The sequence below is a fragment of the Cheilinus undulatus genome, linkage group 22 (assembly GCF_018320785.1).
Source record: "Cheilinus undulatus linkage group 22, ASM1832078v1, whole genome shotgun sequence".
Lineage (NCBI taxonomy): Eukaryota > Metazoa > Chordata > Actinopteri > Labriformes > Labridae > Cheilinus > Cheilinus undulatus.
In genome coordinates, this window is record NC_054886.1 from 21215232 (window position 1) to 21231645 (window position 16414).

General features: G+C 37.5%; 1 protein-coding gene across 8 annotated transcripts in view; it reads right to left on the reverse strand.

Annotated features, from left to right (window-relative positions):
* LOC121504912 (collagen alpha-1(XXV) chain) overlaps positions 1-16414 on the reverse strand; it is a 245038-nt gene that overhangs the window by 984 nt on the left and 227640 nt on the right. For 5 of the 8 annotated variants that reach the window (XM_041780021.1, XM_041780019.1, XM_041780017.1 and 2 more), the window contains 9 exons: positions 14730-14756; positions 14425-14505; positions 14081-14116; positions 13512-13565; positions 12223-12276; positions 11684-11710; positions 9094-9180; positions 5386-5424; positions 1-4218 (listed from right to left, as the gene is read on the reverse strand). The exon at positions 1-4218 is cut by the window's left edge and continues 984 nt beyond it. In XM_041780021.1, the coding sequence (XP_041635955.1) occupies positions 4216-4218; positions 5386-5424; positions 9094-9180; positions 11684-11710; positions 12223-12276; positions 13512-13565; positions 14081-14116; positions 14425-14505; positions 14730-14756 (408 nt within the window). In that variant the 3' untranslated portion in view covers positions 1-4215. Of the gene's footprint in view, positions 4219-5385; positions 5425-8718; positions 8797-9093; positions 9181-11494; positions 11549-11683; positions 11711-12222; positions 12277-13511; positions 13566-14080; positions 14117-14424; positions 14506-14729; positions 14757-16414 lie in introns of all 8 variants that reach the window. The other 3 variants (XM_041780022.1, XM_041780015.1, XM_041780018.1) reach the window with 3 other exon arrangements.

Sequence of the window (16414 nt, forward strand, 5' to 3'; positions counted from 1 at the left end):
TCCACTATACATATATCAAACTACATTCAATGCAAAGAGAGAAATGTGAGAAAAAGCCGTGACGTTTCACTGGACACAGTTGCATCAATACTTTGTTGCCATTTTAAGCTTTTTGACACGCAAAATTAAATAAAAGCATCGATTGTAAGGCCTATAAGCTGAAATAAATGCACCATGAGTACAGAGTAAATAAACACCTTCCCTTGTGACGCCGTAGTGTGACGCCGTAGTGTGACGCAGATTCCTCGCAGCAGAAAATGACATCAAAACAACTGAAAGGAATGCTGTTCAGAACCAAAATGCCTTCATTTAAGAAATTATAGAAAAATAAATAATGTACCACTTAAAATATTGAGACAAATACACAAATATATGCACAAAACCTTGTTACATACATAAAAATAAAGAAACCTGTTGTGTGAGCCTTGCCACTGGTATTGACCGAGCTGTTAGCACCAGTAGAGTCTGTGAGGGGTGTAGCGGTTTCTGTATTCGTACCAAATGGTCACCATTCAGGGGTTTGGTTCATATAATCCCACAATAAATGCATCTGAACCGTTAAAAAAAGAAAAGAAATGTGACGGTGTTTAGGGTTTTTAGGTGTACTTTCTGGCAGTTCCATTTCCTGTTTGAAATGGGCACCAGAAATCCAGGGAAACTCTTATTTTCCATTTGTTATGAAAAATGGAAAAAACAAAAAACAGGAAATGGAGCCGTTTTCTTGTTTTTTAACTTCAGAAAAAAAATGGAAAAACAGAAGAAATAGCATTTTTTTTGTTTCTGAAAAAAAAGGAAAACAGACAACTGGAAAAACTAGCTGTTTTCAAGTTTTTTTATTTCAGTCACAAAACTGGAAAAACGGGATAACAAATGTCAAAAAATGGGTCCAATTGTTTTTTTTAAATTCCTATATTTTCTTTTCTTGTTTTCGTGAAATACTTGAGGAACAGAAGATCATGAAACCCAACAGGAAAGGTAGACATTTCAAAATAAAAGTCCTCATGTTAAAATTAAAGCATACATAGCTGTCCACTGTGTTTAACAGAATAATATTAGGTCTATTTGCTCTAGACAATGTTTTTAAATAATCTTGTATAATGTGCAAGATTTAGTGCAAATAGATGTACATATCTAGTTTTTTAAACCATGAAGAGAATCCATTAATTTTAATGAAAAAAAGTCAACCTTTTGGAAAAAACCCCCACATTTTTTAGATTATAAAGCTGCATATTTACAAGAAATCAATCTCTGAATTTCAGAGTTTAAAAAGTTAGAATTTACAAGAAAAACCTTAAAATTTCCCAATTCAGAAATTCTTAAATGTTGACACAAGAACCCAAAAATGTCAAGTTTTTTGAGATTTTAAATTTAAAGTAAAAAGTGTACAAGTAACCAATAAGTGGCTGGACTTTTGACTTCATAGTCTCAAAATTCTACATTTTGGTTCACGTACATTTACAGCTTTCAAATGATAAAATTCATTTTTTCATTCTTTTTTCTTTCTAGCATTTTCAGATCTTCATTTTTATGTCTAATTTTTCCGTAGCTTTTCTTTGATACGAGTAGTGGGGGGTCCTAAAAAAAGGTTGTGAACCATTGAATATGAATAAATAAGACAAATAGGTTGATTGTGTTTTCTCTCTATGTATTTATCTATTTGTACACAAAAATAAAAAACCTTTTTCTACCAAACAATACAATAATGTATTGAAAATTTGACTCCTGCTGGGAACATCGAAAAAAACCTCAAGCAGCCCAGGCTTATCTACCCATAATACATTTTTCCTAATATTAATATTGTCCATTAATTCACCAGTACTTTTGCCATTGACATTATTTCAATACACTGTCTAGAGCAAACAGATCTAATATTATACTGTAAAACCCATGGGTGGCTATATAGGCTTTAATTTAGACCTGAGGGCTTTTATTTTGAGATGTTTACCGTTTCCCATTAGGTCACATAATGGCCTTTTTCACAAGTATTTCATTAAATCAAGAAAAAAAAAATAAAGGAATTGAAAAAAATGGACCCAGTTTTTGAAAAGTTTTCCAATGTTTCTCTTTTTCTTCCAGACACGAAAAAGTAGGAAAATAGCTCAGATAAGTTTCAAAAATGAAAAGTTTCTCTGGATTTCTGAGGCCAGTTTCAAAAAGTAAATTAAACTGCCAGAAAAATATAAACAGGCATACTATATTGATTGATTCATATGTATTTTTTGAACATGTAAAAAGGATTAGCTGCATAAATGTGAGCAAAAAATTATTTTTTAAGTGAAGGGAATCTACAGTTATAAATCTTGATACTTTTTATTTTTTATTGACAAAACAAATCTGTATGGAACTGTAACCTAAAACCGAGGTATGAACCAAACCATGACCTCCGTGAACCACTACACCCCGAGAATCAACACTATCCACTCTCTAAAACAACGATGAACTGTACAATCAAACTGAAACAGCATGGAAATAAATGCTCTTGCTTGTGATTGCAGCTTCATTACAACTCAATCCGTGCTTACAGCGAATCATCCATGCATATTTCTTATGCATGACGCACTGCAAGCATCTCCGTTCATAGCATCCAGAAGGCAAATAGAATACAAGAAACATGAGTAAAATATGATGAAGAATAGACTTGCTGCTCCACTTTTGCTCCATTTGATATGGAATGTGACTAAACTGGCCACCAGTTGGACTGTCCTGTAATAATGCAAGGCTTTAAATCAACTTTGAGTCAAATCTAGCTTCTTACATGTTTCCCGTATGTTTAAGACAATTCTTAAGGTGAAAAAAGCAGTGTAATGTAACTGCCTTGATTCGACACATCTGGAATACCAGCTACTTTGACTTTGAAACAAGGCTGTTTGTTTCTCATTCAGTCGCTAAAATCAGCGCTTATTTGCAATATTTAGGAAATCCATACATAATAAATTGTGAACATGCAGTGAGTTGACAACACCGTACAGAGAACATCCCATACAACAAGTCCAGAATGAACAAGTAGCACATTTGTAACACTGCTTCATGTGTTTTAGCAAGAGCTTCTTTACAGGTAAGCTACTCAAAAAAGTCTGTTAGAAACTATTTATGAAAATCAGTGTGACTCAGTGTCAAAGCTTACCCTCCTGAAATAAACACTTCTGATAAATCAAAACAGGATATAAAGATGTACATTTCTGATAAAGGAATGAATAAAAGCTTGAGGCACCAAAGGCTATTATACACAAAATACAATGTTAAAGAATGAGAGCAAAAACAACAGAAAATAAAGAAAATAAAGACATGATTGCATTCTGTGTACGCTCTCAGTAGACGTAAAAGCGTCGCCTGGAAGGAGAGGCACACGCTCCATGTGACCTCCATGAGGCCGACTCTCCTGCAGATCCGTTCCAGTCAGTTCTCAGAAGCCTGAGTTACTCTCCTATCAGTGCAGTGAGCCCCGCTAAGTCCTCCCCTCTAGTCCGGCGACATGTGGACGATGCACCGCAGCGATGCAGCCACATGAGTGAAAACCTGCTGACTCAACACTCTCTGCAGGTATCACTAAATAAAGCAACAACTTTACTTTTCTGGGGGGTTCAGGCTACCAGCCACGGCGTGACTCCCTTGAGAAGATAAAGCAAACAAATTTTAAGATCCAGGATGTTTTTTGTTTTTTTTTAAGTTAGTGTTTTTTTCTGCAGAAGCCAACCACAAACAGTGACACATATGTACAATACATATAAATATAGTTTCAGTATACTACTCATGCTTTTGCAGGGTCAGGGGTGCAATGTCTCTGTTCTGCAGTCTTTTTTTTAGAAAATGGTGCTGCGTGAAGGGGCGGTGAGCTTGCTGGGACGAAACAACACAAAACACCTAGCGTTTGGTGTTAGACAGCCAGTCCAGATTCTCCTCCTCCTCCTCCTCCTTCTTCCTCAATCCTGCTGACGCTCCGGTCTGAGCCATGCAAAGACTACAGAGAAAGTTCTGCTGCCAGCCAGGGATCCAACTCCACCACCATGTGGATATGATCGAGCAGACAAACACAGATGGGTTTTTTCCACACATTGATGTGAGTAGAAGCAGCTTAGGGACGGTTATCTCTTTTCGTATCATTGTACACATAATCTTCTTTTCTTTTAGACATTTTTTTTTGTTCCATTAAAAAACTATAAATACCAAAAAAAAGAAGCATTATTTACAAACTCCATGCGTTTCAGGTTAGAGTGATCACTGCAAGAAGAACACAGGAGAGAGAATGACATGAAGATGGACAGGTTTTTCACATGGTTTCATGACTGAGCTGAAAAATGTGGTTTCACACAGTGAGTTAAACACTGTTATGACTTTACATACAAGAAACCCATGCAAACATAGAGAAGCTGAGACCAACATATGAACAAAATCTTTAACAGGAGCTGAATCAAAGTCAAGCTCAGTCCCAATGCACCCCTTCCACTTAGCCCTACTCGTACGTCCAGGAGCAGGGCGTCCCAGTTCTCCTCAGAATGGAGGGGTAGAGTGAACTGCTAGGAGCATTGGCCCTAAAAGGGCCACATGCTCCTAGCAGTTTTCTTAAAAGCCCCAAATCTTTAAGGCTGTTACGGCAGAGTGTTATGATAGATCAATGCAAAAGAAAAGGATGATAATTATAAACAAATGGACCCTGTTAATCCCAATATGGACATTTCATTCTTGTAGGCAAACTGACAATGTCTTAGTTCTAAGACTTTAAACACACATCGCAGTATTAATAACACTATTAATATTAAATTAACTAAGAATTAACTGGAAACCACACATTTTTCATCTTATGATGGAACTGTATCATTTTTGCCTGATAACCAAAGAATTACAGGGGCCATGATCCCGGACCTTAGGTTTGGTCAGGGTCTAACAGGGTCTACCCCTCTGTTCCAAGGAGAAAGGGGGTGTTTGAAACTGAGGGATGAGGTAAAACCAGTGAATGGGACTGAGACTGTATTTGATTCAGTGTTCAAAGCTTAATTTTTAAAGCTCCAATGAGAAGTTTTTAGCTGGACATAAAACAGAATGAATACTGATGCCTCTACATGACCTACAGCAAAAAGATTATTTCTATAGTTATTTCAATGCCTTTAAAAACACAGCTGTGGGGTAGGTGACCACCCTTCTTTATTATATTTGGAAATATTTGACCTTCAGACAAAAACTTAGCTTTTCATCAGAAGCTAAGCAAAGGGACAAGAGACTAATCATCAACAGGGGGCACCGGAATCGCCAAGACCTGAAAATTCCTCACAAGAGCTTTAAAAATGCATCCAATTATGAGAGTTAACGTTTTAGATTCTCCAATCACAATTACTCTTTAAAGATGTTGATACAATACTATCATACGACTCATATATACTGTTGTCTCACCTTCTGCCAGCACCCAGGCATCGGTAATCCATCCGGCCCCTGTCAAAGAAGAGCAGCAGGAAAGAAAACAATGAGGACTGATACTGGGAAGAAGGTTTGCTGTGAACTAAATGCAGTTAGAATGAGAATGAGTGGAGCTAAACAAAAATCACTGCAAATGGCAGGTTTCAAGATAAATGCCCAAAATGCATTCCAGTTAACAAACTCCAAACCAAATTTAACAAAACTTATGTTAAATTAAGTAGAAAACTAAACTTATCCATATTAATTTATCATCATCTTTTTAAAACTAATTGATAACATCAGTTTCAATGAGGACTTGGTTGGTTGCCCTCTATTGAGGATTTTTAGGTCTTGAAGTCCTTAAAAACAGTATGAAAATGTTGTTTTTAAATGGAGCTGCTGACTTATAAAGATTGCACAGTGACTGCATGAACTGTTGTGTGAAATGTTTTATAGTTTAGGGAAGGAAATGTCAGAATGCAAACAACAAAAACTTCCACAACTGAAGAGCATCTGATATGAAATCAAGTTCTTAAATTAGAACAGGAACGTAGCTTAAAGTAAATACTGTACTACCATGGATCTGCTAATGACTGTTCATTTGTATCTCTAAAATTCTGCATCCCACAAACATTAAAAGTACTATCAAGGTTTTGATCACACCTTATGTCACAACATTATTAATACTTAACATGCAACCCTGTTTCCAATGTAGTTGGGACGTTTTGAAAAGTGTAAATTGGCACACAGAATAAAAACTTTTCTTGAGTTGTTGCAGTGTTGCCTTTCACAGAGTGGTGAAGTCCTCCACATCTTTACCTCAGAGAGACTCAGGCTGTCTGAGATGCTATTTTTATGCCCAGTCATGTTTTGAAAACTTCACAGTCATTACTGTTTATTTTAATGGTGAGATATTCCACTGGAATATTCACAACTTTTCCCAGTCAAACATGGTTATAACGGCCAAGACTACACATATTTACACTGGCATTGCAGCCATATAAAAGACAATATTGAGATGGTTCAACAGCCATAAATCTGTCTTATTCGTTCCTGTTCTGCTAGTCTTGACTTATCGCTCTCTCTGTATCTTCCTCGACCCATCGACACCAGACACAGCTTCAGAGGACTGTTCACGGCTCTGCTGAAGTATAATCTGTAACAGGAAAGTTTTTCCATGACTCTGTAACTTTGCTACATGTTAGTTAGTGCTGTGCTCATGTTGGATGAATGTTGGGTGATATAAATAATACAAAAAAAGCACAGCCTAAACAAGTCCTCTTTGTAAAGTGGTTTAAGATAACATTTGTTATGAATTAATATAATACTAAACAAACAAACAAACTATAAAACAAAACAAATGCTGGGTTATAATGTTTTGCAAATATTTTTTCTCTGTATTCCACAACAATGTCCCAACTATTTTGGATATAGGGTTGTATGTGATTCTACGCCTTATTTCTGACTCTCCATGTTATGACATCATAGTAATATAATGACAACCGCAGCACAGTTTTCTCTTTCATGCATACAAAACAGCAAAATATGCAAAACTCATGCACATTAAATGTTGAATACATGTACTGATTTTATAACAGTTTAAACCACAGACAATGATACAATCAGGGACTTTGACTCAATCAAATCTAGGAAAAAAAAAATTGAAAATACGATTAAAAAACAAGATATTCTAAATATTTGAAAAATATGCAAATGGTATACAAAATAAAAATCTGCTAACACGCAATTAAAAAACATTGGTTTGTAAGAAAATTTGTAAAAAAATTGGTTCAAGTCATACATAGATAAAAAGGAACTAAAATAAAGTTTCAAAAATACTTTTTAAGTAAAAAGTTGCAAAAATTTTGTTAATCCATACAGAATTTCTTAAGATTTGTAAATTTAAATTTGAAAAAATCTAAAATTGGTTTATTCATACAAAATACATTGAAATTTGTACAAAATTTACAAAATTTTTTAAAATTTTTACTAATTTCCCTAAATTTGTACAATATGTCTTTAAATGTGTACATTTCTTTTAATCTGTGAATTTATACAATTTTATTTATTTATTTATCAATTTGTAGAAAATGTTCTTAAATTTGTTAATTTGTACAAAATGTCTTTACATTTATGAATATGTAAAAAAAATTCTTGAAATCTGAAAACTGGTAAATAGTTTTTTTTTTTAATTGGTTTCACTGTACAAAAAAATCTTAATTTTGTACATTTGTACAAAATTCCTTCAATTTCTACAAAATTTCTTTAAAATTGTGAATTGGTACAAACTTTTCTTTGTTAGTAAATTTGTTCTAAAATTCTTCAAATTTCAAAAAATGGGGAAAGAATTTCTTAAATTTGCTTATTTGTACAAAATTTCATTAAATTTGTATCAAGTCTGCAAGAAAAAAAATTCTTAACATTTGTAAATGTGTACAAAACTTTCTTAAGTTTGTATATTAGTTTATAAAGTTGTGAAGTGGTAAATTCATACAAAAAGTCAAATCTGTAAATTTGTAGAATAAAAATAAAAAATCTGTTAATATTGTTAGCCTCATAGCATAATTGTCTAAGTCATATTTTAAGGTTTTCAGGAAAATAAATAATAAGTTATACATTTTAAAAAAAAAAAAGCATAGAAATTAGAAGAAATGATGTATTAAAATTGTGTCAGTTTGAGTTGAATGAGTTATGGTGGGAAGATGTTCACTGCTTCTTGTCCACTAAAAAACTTGATATCATGGTATCAACACAGTTTGTTCATTCAATCATATTCGCCTTTTACACTTTTGTCACTTCCCATTTCTACCTGTAGTTTCTGATTTGTTCCAGAAGGATAAAGTCTAATTTGAATGTTCTTTTCCAGTCTGGTCTGGCCCAATTGGTACAAATACAGGAGGGGGGAGGGGAGTTATCAGAGTAGAGGAGGGGTCCTTGGGCATCAGTATAGGAGTCTGTGTTAGCATCAGGTTAAAAGGTAACTGCTCCGTGGAGGGATCAGCTAGAAGGAAACAGGATTGAAGCAGATTTTTCTGGTTTTAATCACAAGAGAGGAAGGATTCAGTTAGAGGGGAAGATTTAAGAATAATAATAATTATAAAATTATCTGAAGTTTAGGGTGTGGCATTTACTCATCATGGTGTGTTTTCTCTAAAGGAGGCTGCTTGCTGTCAGAAAGTTAGTGATGTAAATGTTTTTTAATTTGTGAATGAAAATAAGGTGCACTGATGATTTCTGAGCTTTCAGGTCATGCATGGTTTGGTTTCAGTGATGACTGAAGGTGAGCGGCATGCACAGGTGAAAGGTGGAGGAAGAAGAGAAATACTGTACCAATTGGCATGGGGCATCCAGCCCGTCCAGACCTGGCTGCCCTGGTTCCCCCTTTTCACCCTTAAATCCCCGGAAACCCTGTTTGCAAAGATGACCTAGGAGTGTTACTGGGAGAGACGTGGACGGCCTCTTTGGGCCTGCGACCGTCCTGTGAGACGGGTCAGAGGAAGAGCGGCCTGTTGGCTTGCTGATACCACAATCCAGGCAAATGTAAGCAGATTTGTGTCTAAATTAGACTTAAGCAGGTAATAAGCTCCAGGTTTTCATGTTCTGGTGGATGCTGGGTATCTGTGTAGCCACAGGGCGCTCTTCCTTGTTCGGGACAACTGGTCTACACGGCCGGGAGGAGGTTCCCAGCACACAGTAGGGACATACCAATGGGCAGGGTGCATCTAATCCAGGGGCACCCTGTTCGCCTTTCTCGCCCTTAGGCCCTTTTTTGCCCTTCTTTCCCTTCTCCCCCTGCGGATACAAGTTTGGTCAAGTTAACATCATCTTTTTTTTAAATAATTGGAACAAAACTGCTATTAGGGGAGCGATTAAAGAGGAGAAGGTCCACAAAGGAGGAAAGGACACGCTCAGTGTTAGATAGGAGGGGATATCAGACAGTATTTGGGTCTTAAGTACATACCTCAGGACAGGAGGAGGACAAAGGGGGGAATAGTACATGAGGAGGGAGTAGAACAGCTGATTGCTAAAAGGGGGGGTCAAGGGCTGAAGGATGAGAAAGAGTAGCAGGGGGAAAAAACCTCCAGAAGAACAGAATTAAATCTAGCACACTTTATAACAATTAAACTGGATCGCTTGGAAAGGTTGGGTTGGAGTAGGTTTCACTGAGTCAACAGTACATGCACAAGAAAAAACATAAAAACAGTGGGCAAATAACATTTAAGGTATCAGTTATAAGAGATGGATTGTCCATGTATTGGTCCTTTTTTGTAATACACAGTTAGCATTTGTTGCTAACCCTGTGTCAATGATTAGGATACAATTTCTCAAAGACAAAAAAACACTCAAGAAAGCTATCAGAAGTGTTAGTAACTGCGGAAATACACAGATTAAGCTGGGAAAATCTTATTACCAACAGTAAACACAGGCAAAAACAGGTTCAGGGAGTGGAAGTGGGATGTTGAAAGTGCATGTTCAGGCATGAAATAGACACAAAAAAAAGAAAACTGGACTTTAAGAACCTGTTGTCAATGGACTTCTTGGTTTAAATGTTGATCATTTTGATGTTTCAATGAGATTTTGATTTGTGACTTTGAGAGATGAGATGAAAAATAATTGAAAGTGGTGAAAAAAGCTGAACTAAGAAGACTGCAGATGGTATTGATGCACAACTAGACTGTTTCTGCAACAACGTTGGAAAATCAGGTGGGAATTTAAATGTATTTTAAGTAGGGATGCCCTGATTGATCAGCCACTATCAGCCCAATTTTTATGAGACATATATGCTTTGTAGGCGAGGATTAATGCCTTTAGAAACTGTGCCCGAGAACACCGTATGAAATATACTGATGAAAGTTATATTTCCCTAAAAGTATTCCAGCAACATCAGAAACAATAAAAACATGTGGTGAAGGAGGAACAAAAAAGTAACTCTCCAAACACACTGGCAAGATTGGACAGGATTTATGTTGATTAGTCTTCTGTGAGCTCAACGTCAAATGTCTGTTCAGTGATGCTAGCATAAAGGGTGCTATTTGTATGAATATTTCTGGGCTATACTAGGTGGCGCTTATGTGAGTGATATTTAAGATATATTTTAGAGAGAGTATCCTATTAACCAAATATACAAGGCTGATGGGGCTACTTTCATATTCCTCGCCATGCGGATTTTAAAATTAGTAAGACTAATCCAATGTAAGTATAAATGCTTAGTGACTGAGCATACATAAATGGCTAGTTAATGGCTGACAGGGCAAATAGACAGTCATTTTCAGGATTTTGGGGAGCCAATCGGATTTCAGGGGTCTCGTTTAGCCCTGGCTACCACTAGCTCTGCCCCAGAAAAGTTATTGGTGTTGCAACTTGCTGTGATAATCCATCAGGATGTTATTAATCAAGATATCTTCTTGTCAAAATGTTTGTTTACAGATTTTACACGGTAGCACTGCCTTGTGCTTAAAACAAGTACTATACAGTTAAGTATAAGCTTCATGTTTTAATGTGGGCCATATTATCTCTGGAATTTGCTGTGGACCAATCAAAATGGGCCACAGGCCGCATTTGGCCCCTGGGCCATAGTTTGGAAGCACCTTCCATTAACTGTGGAGAATGGGTGCTGTTGTTGCTGGGGGTTTTTTTTTGTGTATTTGTCTCAAATTAATGTTTCAGACCATCAAACAAATTCTAACATTATAGTCAAAGAGTACCTGATTAAATACAAAATGCAGTTTTTAATGATGATGTCATTGATTAAGGGGAAAAAGCCCCCAAAAATCAATGCATGCTTATGTGAAAAGTAATTGGCCCTCTAGGAAATATGAAAACAGCAGCACTAGACACCAAAACACTAGGTGTTAATGGGGACTATTGATGATGAGTGACAGTATTGGCAGCAGATTCGTGATCAGGGCATCCCCACTATTACCACAAACATTTCTATAAACACCCTGTCTCTATAAGCTGTGTATGTACCTTTAATCAGGGACCAAAAAAAAGGAAAATAAAAATAGTTCCACTAAACATATCTAGCTTACTGTGACTGTCCATTGACATCAGTCCTCTGTTTTGTTAAAGGGGTTTAAAACCATAACATCCTTTCTACATCTACCTTTTCTCCTCTTTCCCCAACGTCGCCTTTCTCTCCCCTTAAGCCTGGCAACCCCTGAAAAAGTACAGCTCTGCTTAATTTCTCTTTACTGTGAAGATAACAAAGCTGTAGCTGATCTTATGAGGGAATAAAGACTTCTACTACTCTGTGGAATGAGAAATCTATGCAAACAAAGCAGAGCAGACTTACATCCAAGCCTGGTGTTCCTGGGGCTCCCTGTGAACAAAAAACAGGAGGAACAGAATTTTGTTTTTAAAGTTGCGGGACTATAAAGAGAAAAGAAAAACTAAACAGAAATTAAAAACTGAAGATTTGTATGTGTGACACAGTTAAAATAAAAAAGAAGTTTTTTCCCCACAAACTTGTTCTCCCATTTCTTGGGGACCAAAAGGAGAAAATAGTCATTCTGTGACAATAAGTCTTCAAACTTTTCACATATTTATGAAAAAAGTACTTGTGTTTTTTTTTTAAATTGGGCTGAATTTATGTAGTTTCTAAAAGCATTTCCTGTCTGCAGTGATAGAGAGGGCCAAATCACAGCCTCTGAGATTTGTCACATGTCAAAACTATAATACAACAGGACATCCAACCAATGGGAATGCACCCTAGTTTTTAGCTTTTACTACAAATGTGGTCCTAATTGTAAAAACATTTATAATAGAACCATCAACTTATATTTACTTTGGAGAGAAAGATTTTTAACACATTAATTTTCTTCTATAACTTACAGGGAGTCCATAAGGTCCCCGAGGTCCTGGCTCGCCTTGTGCTCCTTTCTCACCCTAGAAAGGAAGAAGGGTTGATGTAAGGGATGGAAAAAAAACTCTTGCAGTATAATTACATATCTTTAAAAATACGGACAATGTAACTTGATTTAAAAAAAGAATACATGACTATTCTTTTTAATGTGTGTTAATGCAAGAAACAAAGACTGAAACTCTGCATATTTATATATTCTAAATATTATTTATCTAAATAACATGACCCCACTCTTCTCTTGACCACTCAACAGTCACAGAGTCACTCTGATGACCACTCAACAGTCACAGAGTCACTCTGATGACCACTCAACAGTCACAAAGTCACTCTCATGGCCACTCAGCAGTCACAGAGTCACTCATGACCACTCAACAGTCTCAGAGTTACTCTAATGACCACTCAACAGTCACAGAGTCACTCATGTACACTCAACAGTCACAGAGTCACTCTGATGACCACTCAGTCACAGAGTCACTCATGACCAATAAACAGTCACAGAGTTACTCTGATGACCACTCTACAGTCACAGAGTCACTCTGATGACCACTCAACAGTCACAGAGTCACTCTGATGACCACTCAACAGTCCCAGAGTCACTCTCATGACCACTCAACAGTCACAGAGTCACTCTGATGACCACTCAGCAGTCACAGAGTCACTCATGACCACTCAACAGTCACAGAGTCACTCTGGTGACCACTCAACAGTCACAGAGTCACTCTCATGACCACTCAACAGTCACAGAGTCACTCTGATGACCACTCAACAGTCACAGAGTCACTCTCATGACCACTCAACAGTCACAGAGTCACTCATGACCACTCAGGAGGCATAGAGAGCCAGAAAATATAATGTTAACACTTGCAATTCAATGTCCATGTGCAGCCCAGCCATTTCTGTTGGCAGGCTTGGTAGTTGTAACTGTGCAGCCTCAAAATCAAAATGTCATATTTCTATTTGCAAAGAAATAAGAAATGAACAGGATATTTTGAGGAGGGAAAAAAGAAGTAGAACATAAGTAGTACTTTATTTATGAAATATTTTTAACCTAATGTCTTCATAAAGATTCAGAAAGGTTATAGAAAATCACGATAAAACCAAATCATGATCCTAGTATCAGTTGACAGTATTGTTTCATCCCCAGTTGAAATACACACACAGTTGCTTTTGATGCCAAAAAAGTGAAAGACTTCAAAAATTCAAGTAAAAAAAAAAAAAGAACATCAGTAAGACATGAGGTCAAAATAAAATGTCTTACGATATCGCCCTTCGGTCCAGCCGGACCAGCTGGACCCGGAGGCCCGTCCATGCCCTGCAAAGAGCAGCAATACCATGGTGAGTTTGCATCACTAGATAAAAGCAGATCCAGAAAATAACACATTGAAAGCAAAAAAAAAAAAAAATGTTAGGCGTTCATTATTTTACGACTTCCCATCTGCTTTGACCTAAGACAGCACACAGAGCTGCTACGAGGTCACGTGCACTGACCACAAAGGACATTTGCAACACTGCTGACACAGTTAATGAATGAGTGTGAGTTAATGCTGAGTTAATGCAACATGGGACAAAACAAGAGCTTTCTGTGAAGTAGCTATCCCTAGAATTAAACTCACAGTGGCTTCATTGAGTCCTAGCTAAGATAAATGTGAATAATCTTCGTGATAATCTTCAGAACTTTCCTCTAATCACTACAAAATTAAACGTAATGGACGGATGGGGGTAAAAACATTGTGGAAAATGGGGGAGGGAGGGATGGATGGAGGGTGAGAGGGAAGAAAGTTGGCAGAGGTTGGGGGTGGTGAAGCCTCTTGGTCGAATGACACTCACCCTAATTCCGGGCTTGCCGTCCAAGCCGGAGGCTCCCTGTGTGGTTATGGAGGTATGAGTGACATGAACAAGGCGGGATTAGTACCAGATGAACACTGTTATTAGGACAGGTTGATGGCAGGGTTTACAACAACTAAATTACACTGTGCGTTACAAGGATGACGGCAAAATAGTCAGCCCAGGCAAATGAGAATGAAGACAGAAGAAAGACAAACAAACACCCAAAGAAGTGTACTTTGGCACAACAAGCAATCAAACTGCAATATACATGAGAGATGTTTGAGTAGCTATGGAAATAAAAGACAGGGCTTTGTTGCTATCCCATGATGCACGGCTGTACTCACGGGGAGGCCCAGGGGTCCGCGGTCGCCTTTGTGGCCTGGTTCCCCTCGAATACCCTTCATGCCGTGCAAACCAGGCTCCCCCTAAGAGGAAAAAAGAAGTGCAACAAAGAAATTTTGACAACATTTTTGGTACAATGGTGCATTAAAGCTCCTGTGAGAACCTTTAAATTTGTGTTGATTTTGGTGCCCCCTATAGACAAAGTGGTACTTGATTGGAACCTACCATGCGCCACAAACTCAAAATTCCTCACAGGAGCTTTAATGAGATAGTTCTGATACAAACAGGACAAATATTTTACATTTACCTTTGGTCCAGGGAAACCATGGGGGCCCTGAAAATATAAAAATAAGGAAAAATATGACTTTGTAGCCTCTGACATAATAGCCTCTCATTTTATTTAATACTAGCCAAGCTAGGCTTTTATTTAGTAATCTCCCCTCTAATTACCTCGCCTTCTATCTTGTTAAATAACAGTCAAAGGTGAAGGTGGAACTATGAGATGGGACAGGTAGAACAAGTGCACAAAGATGTGTTTCCCACAGGCACATTCTACAGTCTTACCTGTCCCGTTTTAAACAAGTGACTGCAGTGCATGTGAGGACTGATACATGACAGCCGTATTTCGATAGCATTCTCATTGCCATTTTCTATTCTCCATTTACAACCACAGTCTGGCATCACAATCAGAAATTTGGAGAGAGCGTGCAATTACAGACCCAGCATGGGTTAAAGGTCTCATATTTTACCCCTTTAAGACGAGTTTATTTTGGTCTCAGAGGTCTCCAAAAGATGCCTGTGAAGTTTGTTGCTGAAAAAAAAAACCACACTCCATTATAGGATTTTTTCATGTCTAATAACCCTCTGTTTCAGCCCTGCGTTCTGAGCTGTTTCTGTGTCCGTGGCTTTAAATATTAATGAGCTGTGTGACTCCGCCCCTCTCAGGAAATAGATGGGGCTTAATGGATGTGGCTCTCCTGATCCTCCTCTCAGCAGGGAGGAGGATCAGGAGAGGAGGGTGGAACTTTCGTTCAAGCGGGGAGGGCCAACTGAGCCTGGGGGCAGGGCTAACTCCCCACATGACATCATGAGAGGAAAATCTGAGAATGGCTTGTTTCAGCAAATATTTTCTGCAAGGTGGGGGGGGGGGGGTCTGATTCTTGGGGGGATCGTGGACAGACCAGGGGCACACATTTCTGTTAGAAAAGCTTGAAAAGTGTGTTTTGTATAATATGTGTAATAAAAAAACAAACAATGAAATGGAGTTTTAAAAACTGTGTGAAAAAGGCATCAAAAGCCAAATTGGGTATTGAGATATACAGCCTACAGCTTTGTAAAATCACCAAGAATTGTTTAGTTTGAACACATTTCGATGTTTTCTTGAAGTTTGTCCGCTCTCCGATGAGGGTTCCAACACAAATCTGTGGATGAATTATTTGATGACAATGGTACGGGTGTTTAAATTAGCTAGTTCTAGTGCAGCTGTTTGGACAGGTAGGGGCCATGGGATCTCATAGTACAAGGATAAGGGTGGGGATAGGGTGATGACGGACTATGTCACCAGCCAAATGAGGGCCCCGAAGAGGTCAGCAAAATCAAGGTCCATTATAAAGTTCATCTGTGATAACCATATTTCTATTTAACCTGAATAATACTTACCAAAACAACAAAAAATGTTGCAATGATGGGCAGATAAAGTAGTGAAAATGAGTTCAAGAGGATAAATGGGTAAAAAGTGGCAAGAGGGTCAAAAAGTATCATAAATGGGTTAAATGTTGCAAAAATTGCTCAACAGAGTAATGAAAAGGAATGGAAGAGTGCCAAAATGGGCATAATATGACACATATGGGTTAAAAGTGGCCAAAATGGGTTAGAACTAGCACAATTGGAAGGTAAAGTGATGAAAATGGCAAAACTGTGGCTAAAAATGAGCTAAAAGAGGAAAAAAACAGGCAAGAACTTTCAAAAATGGGTTGAACACAGTAAAATGTT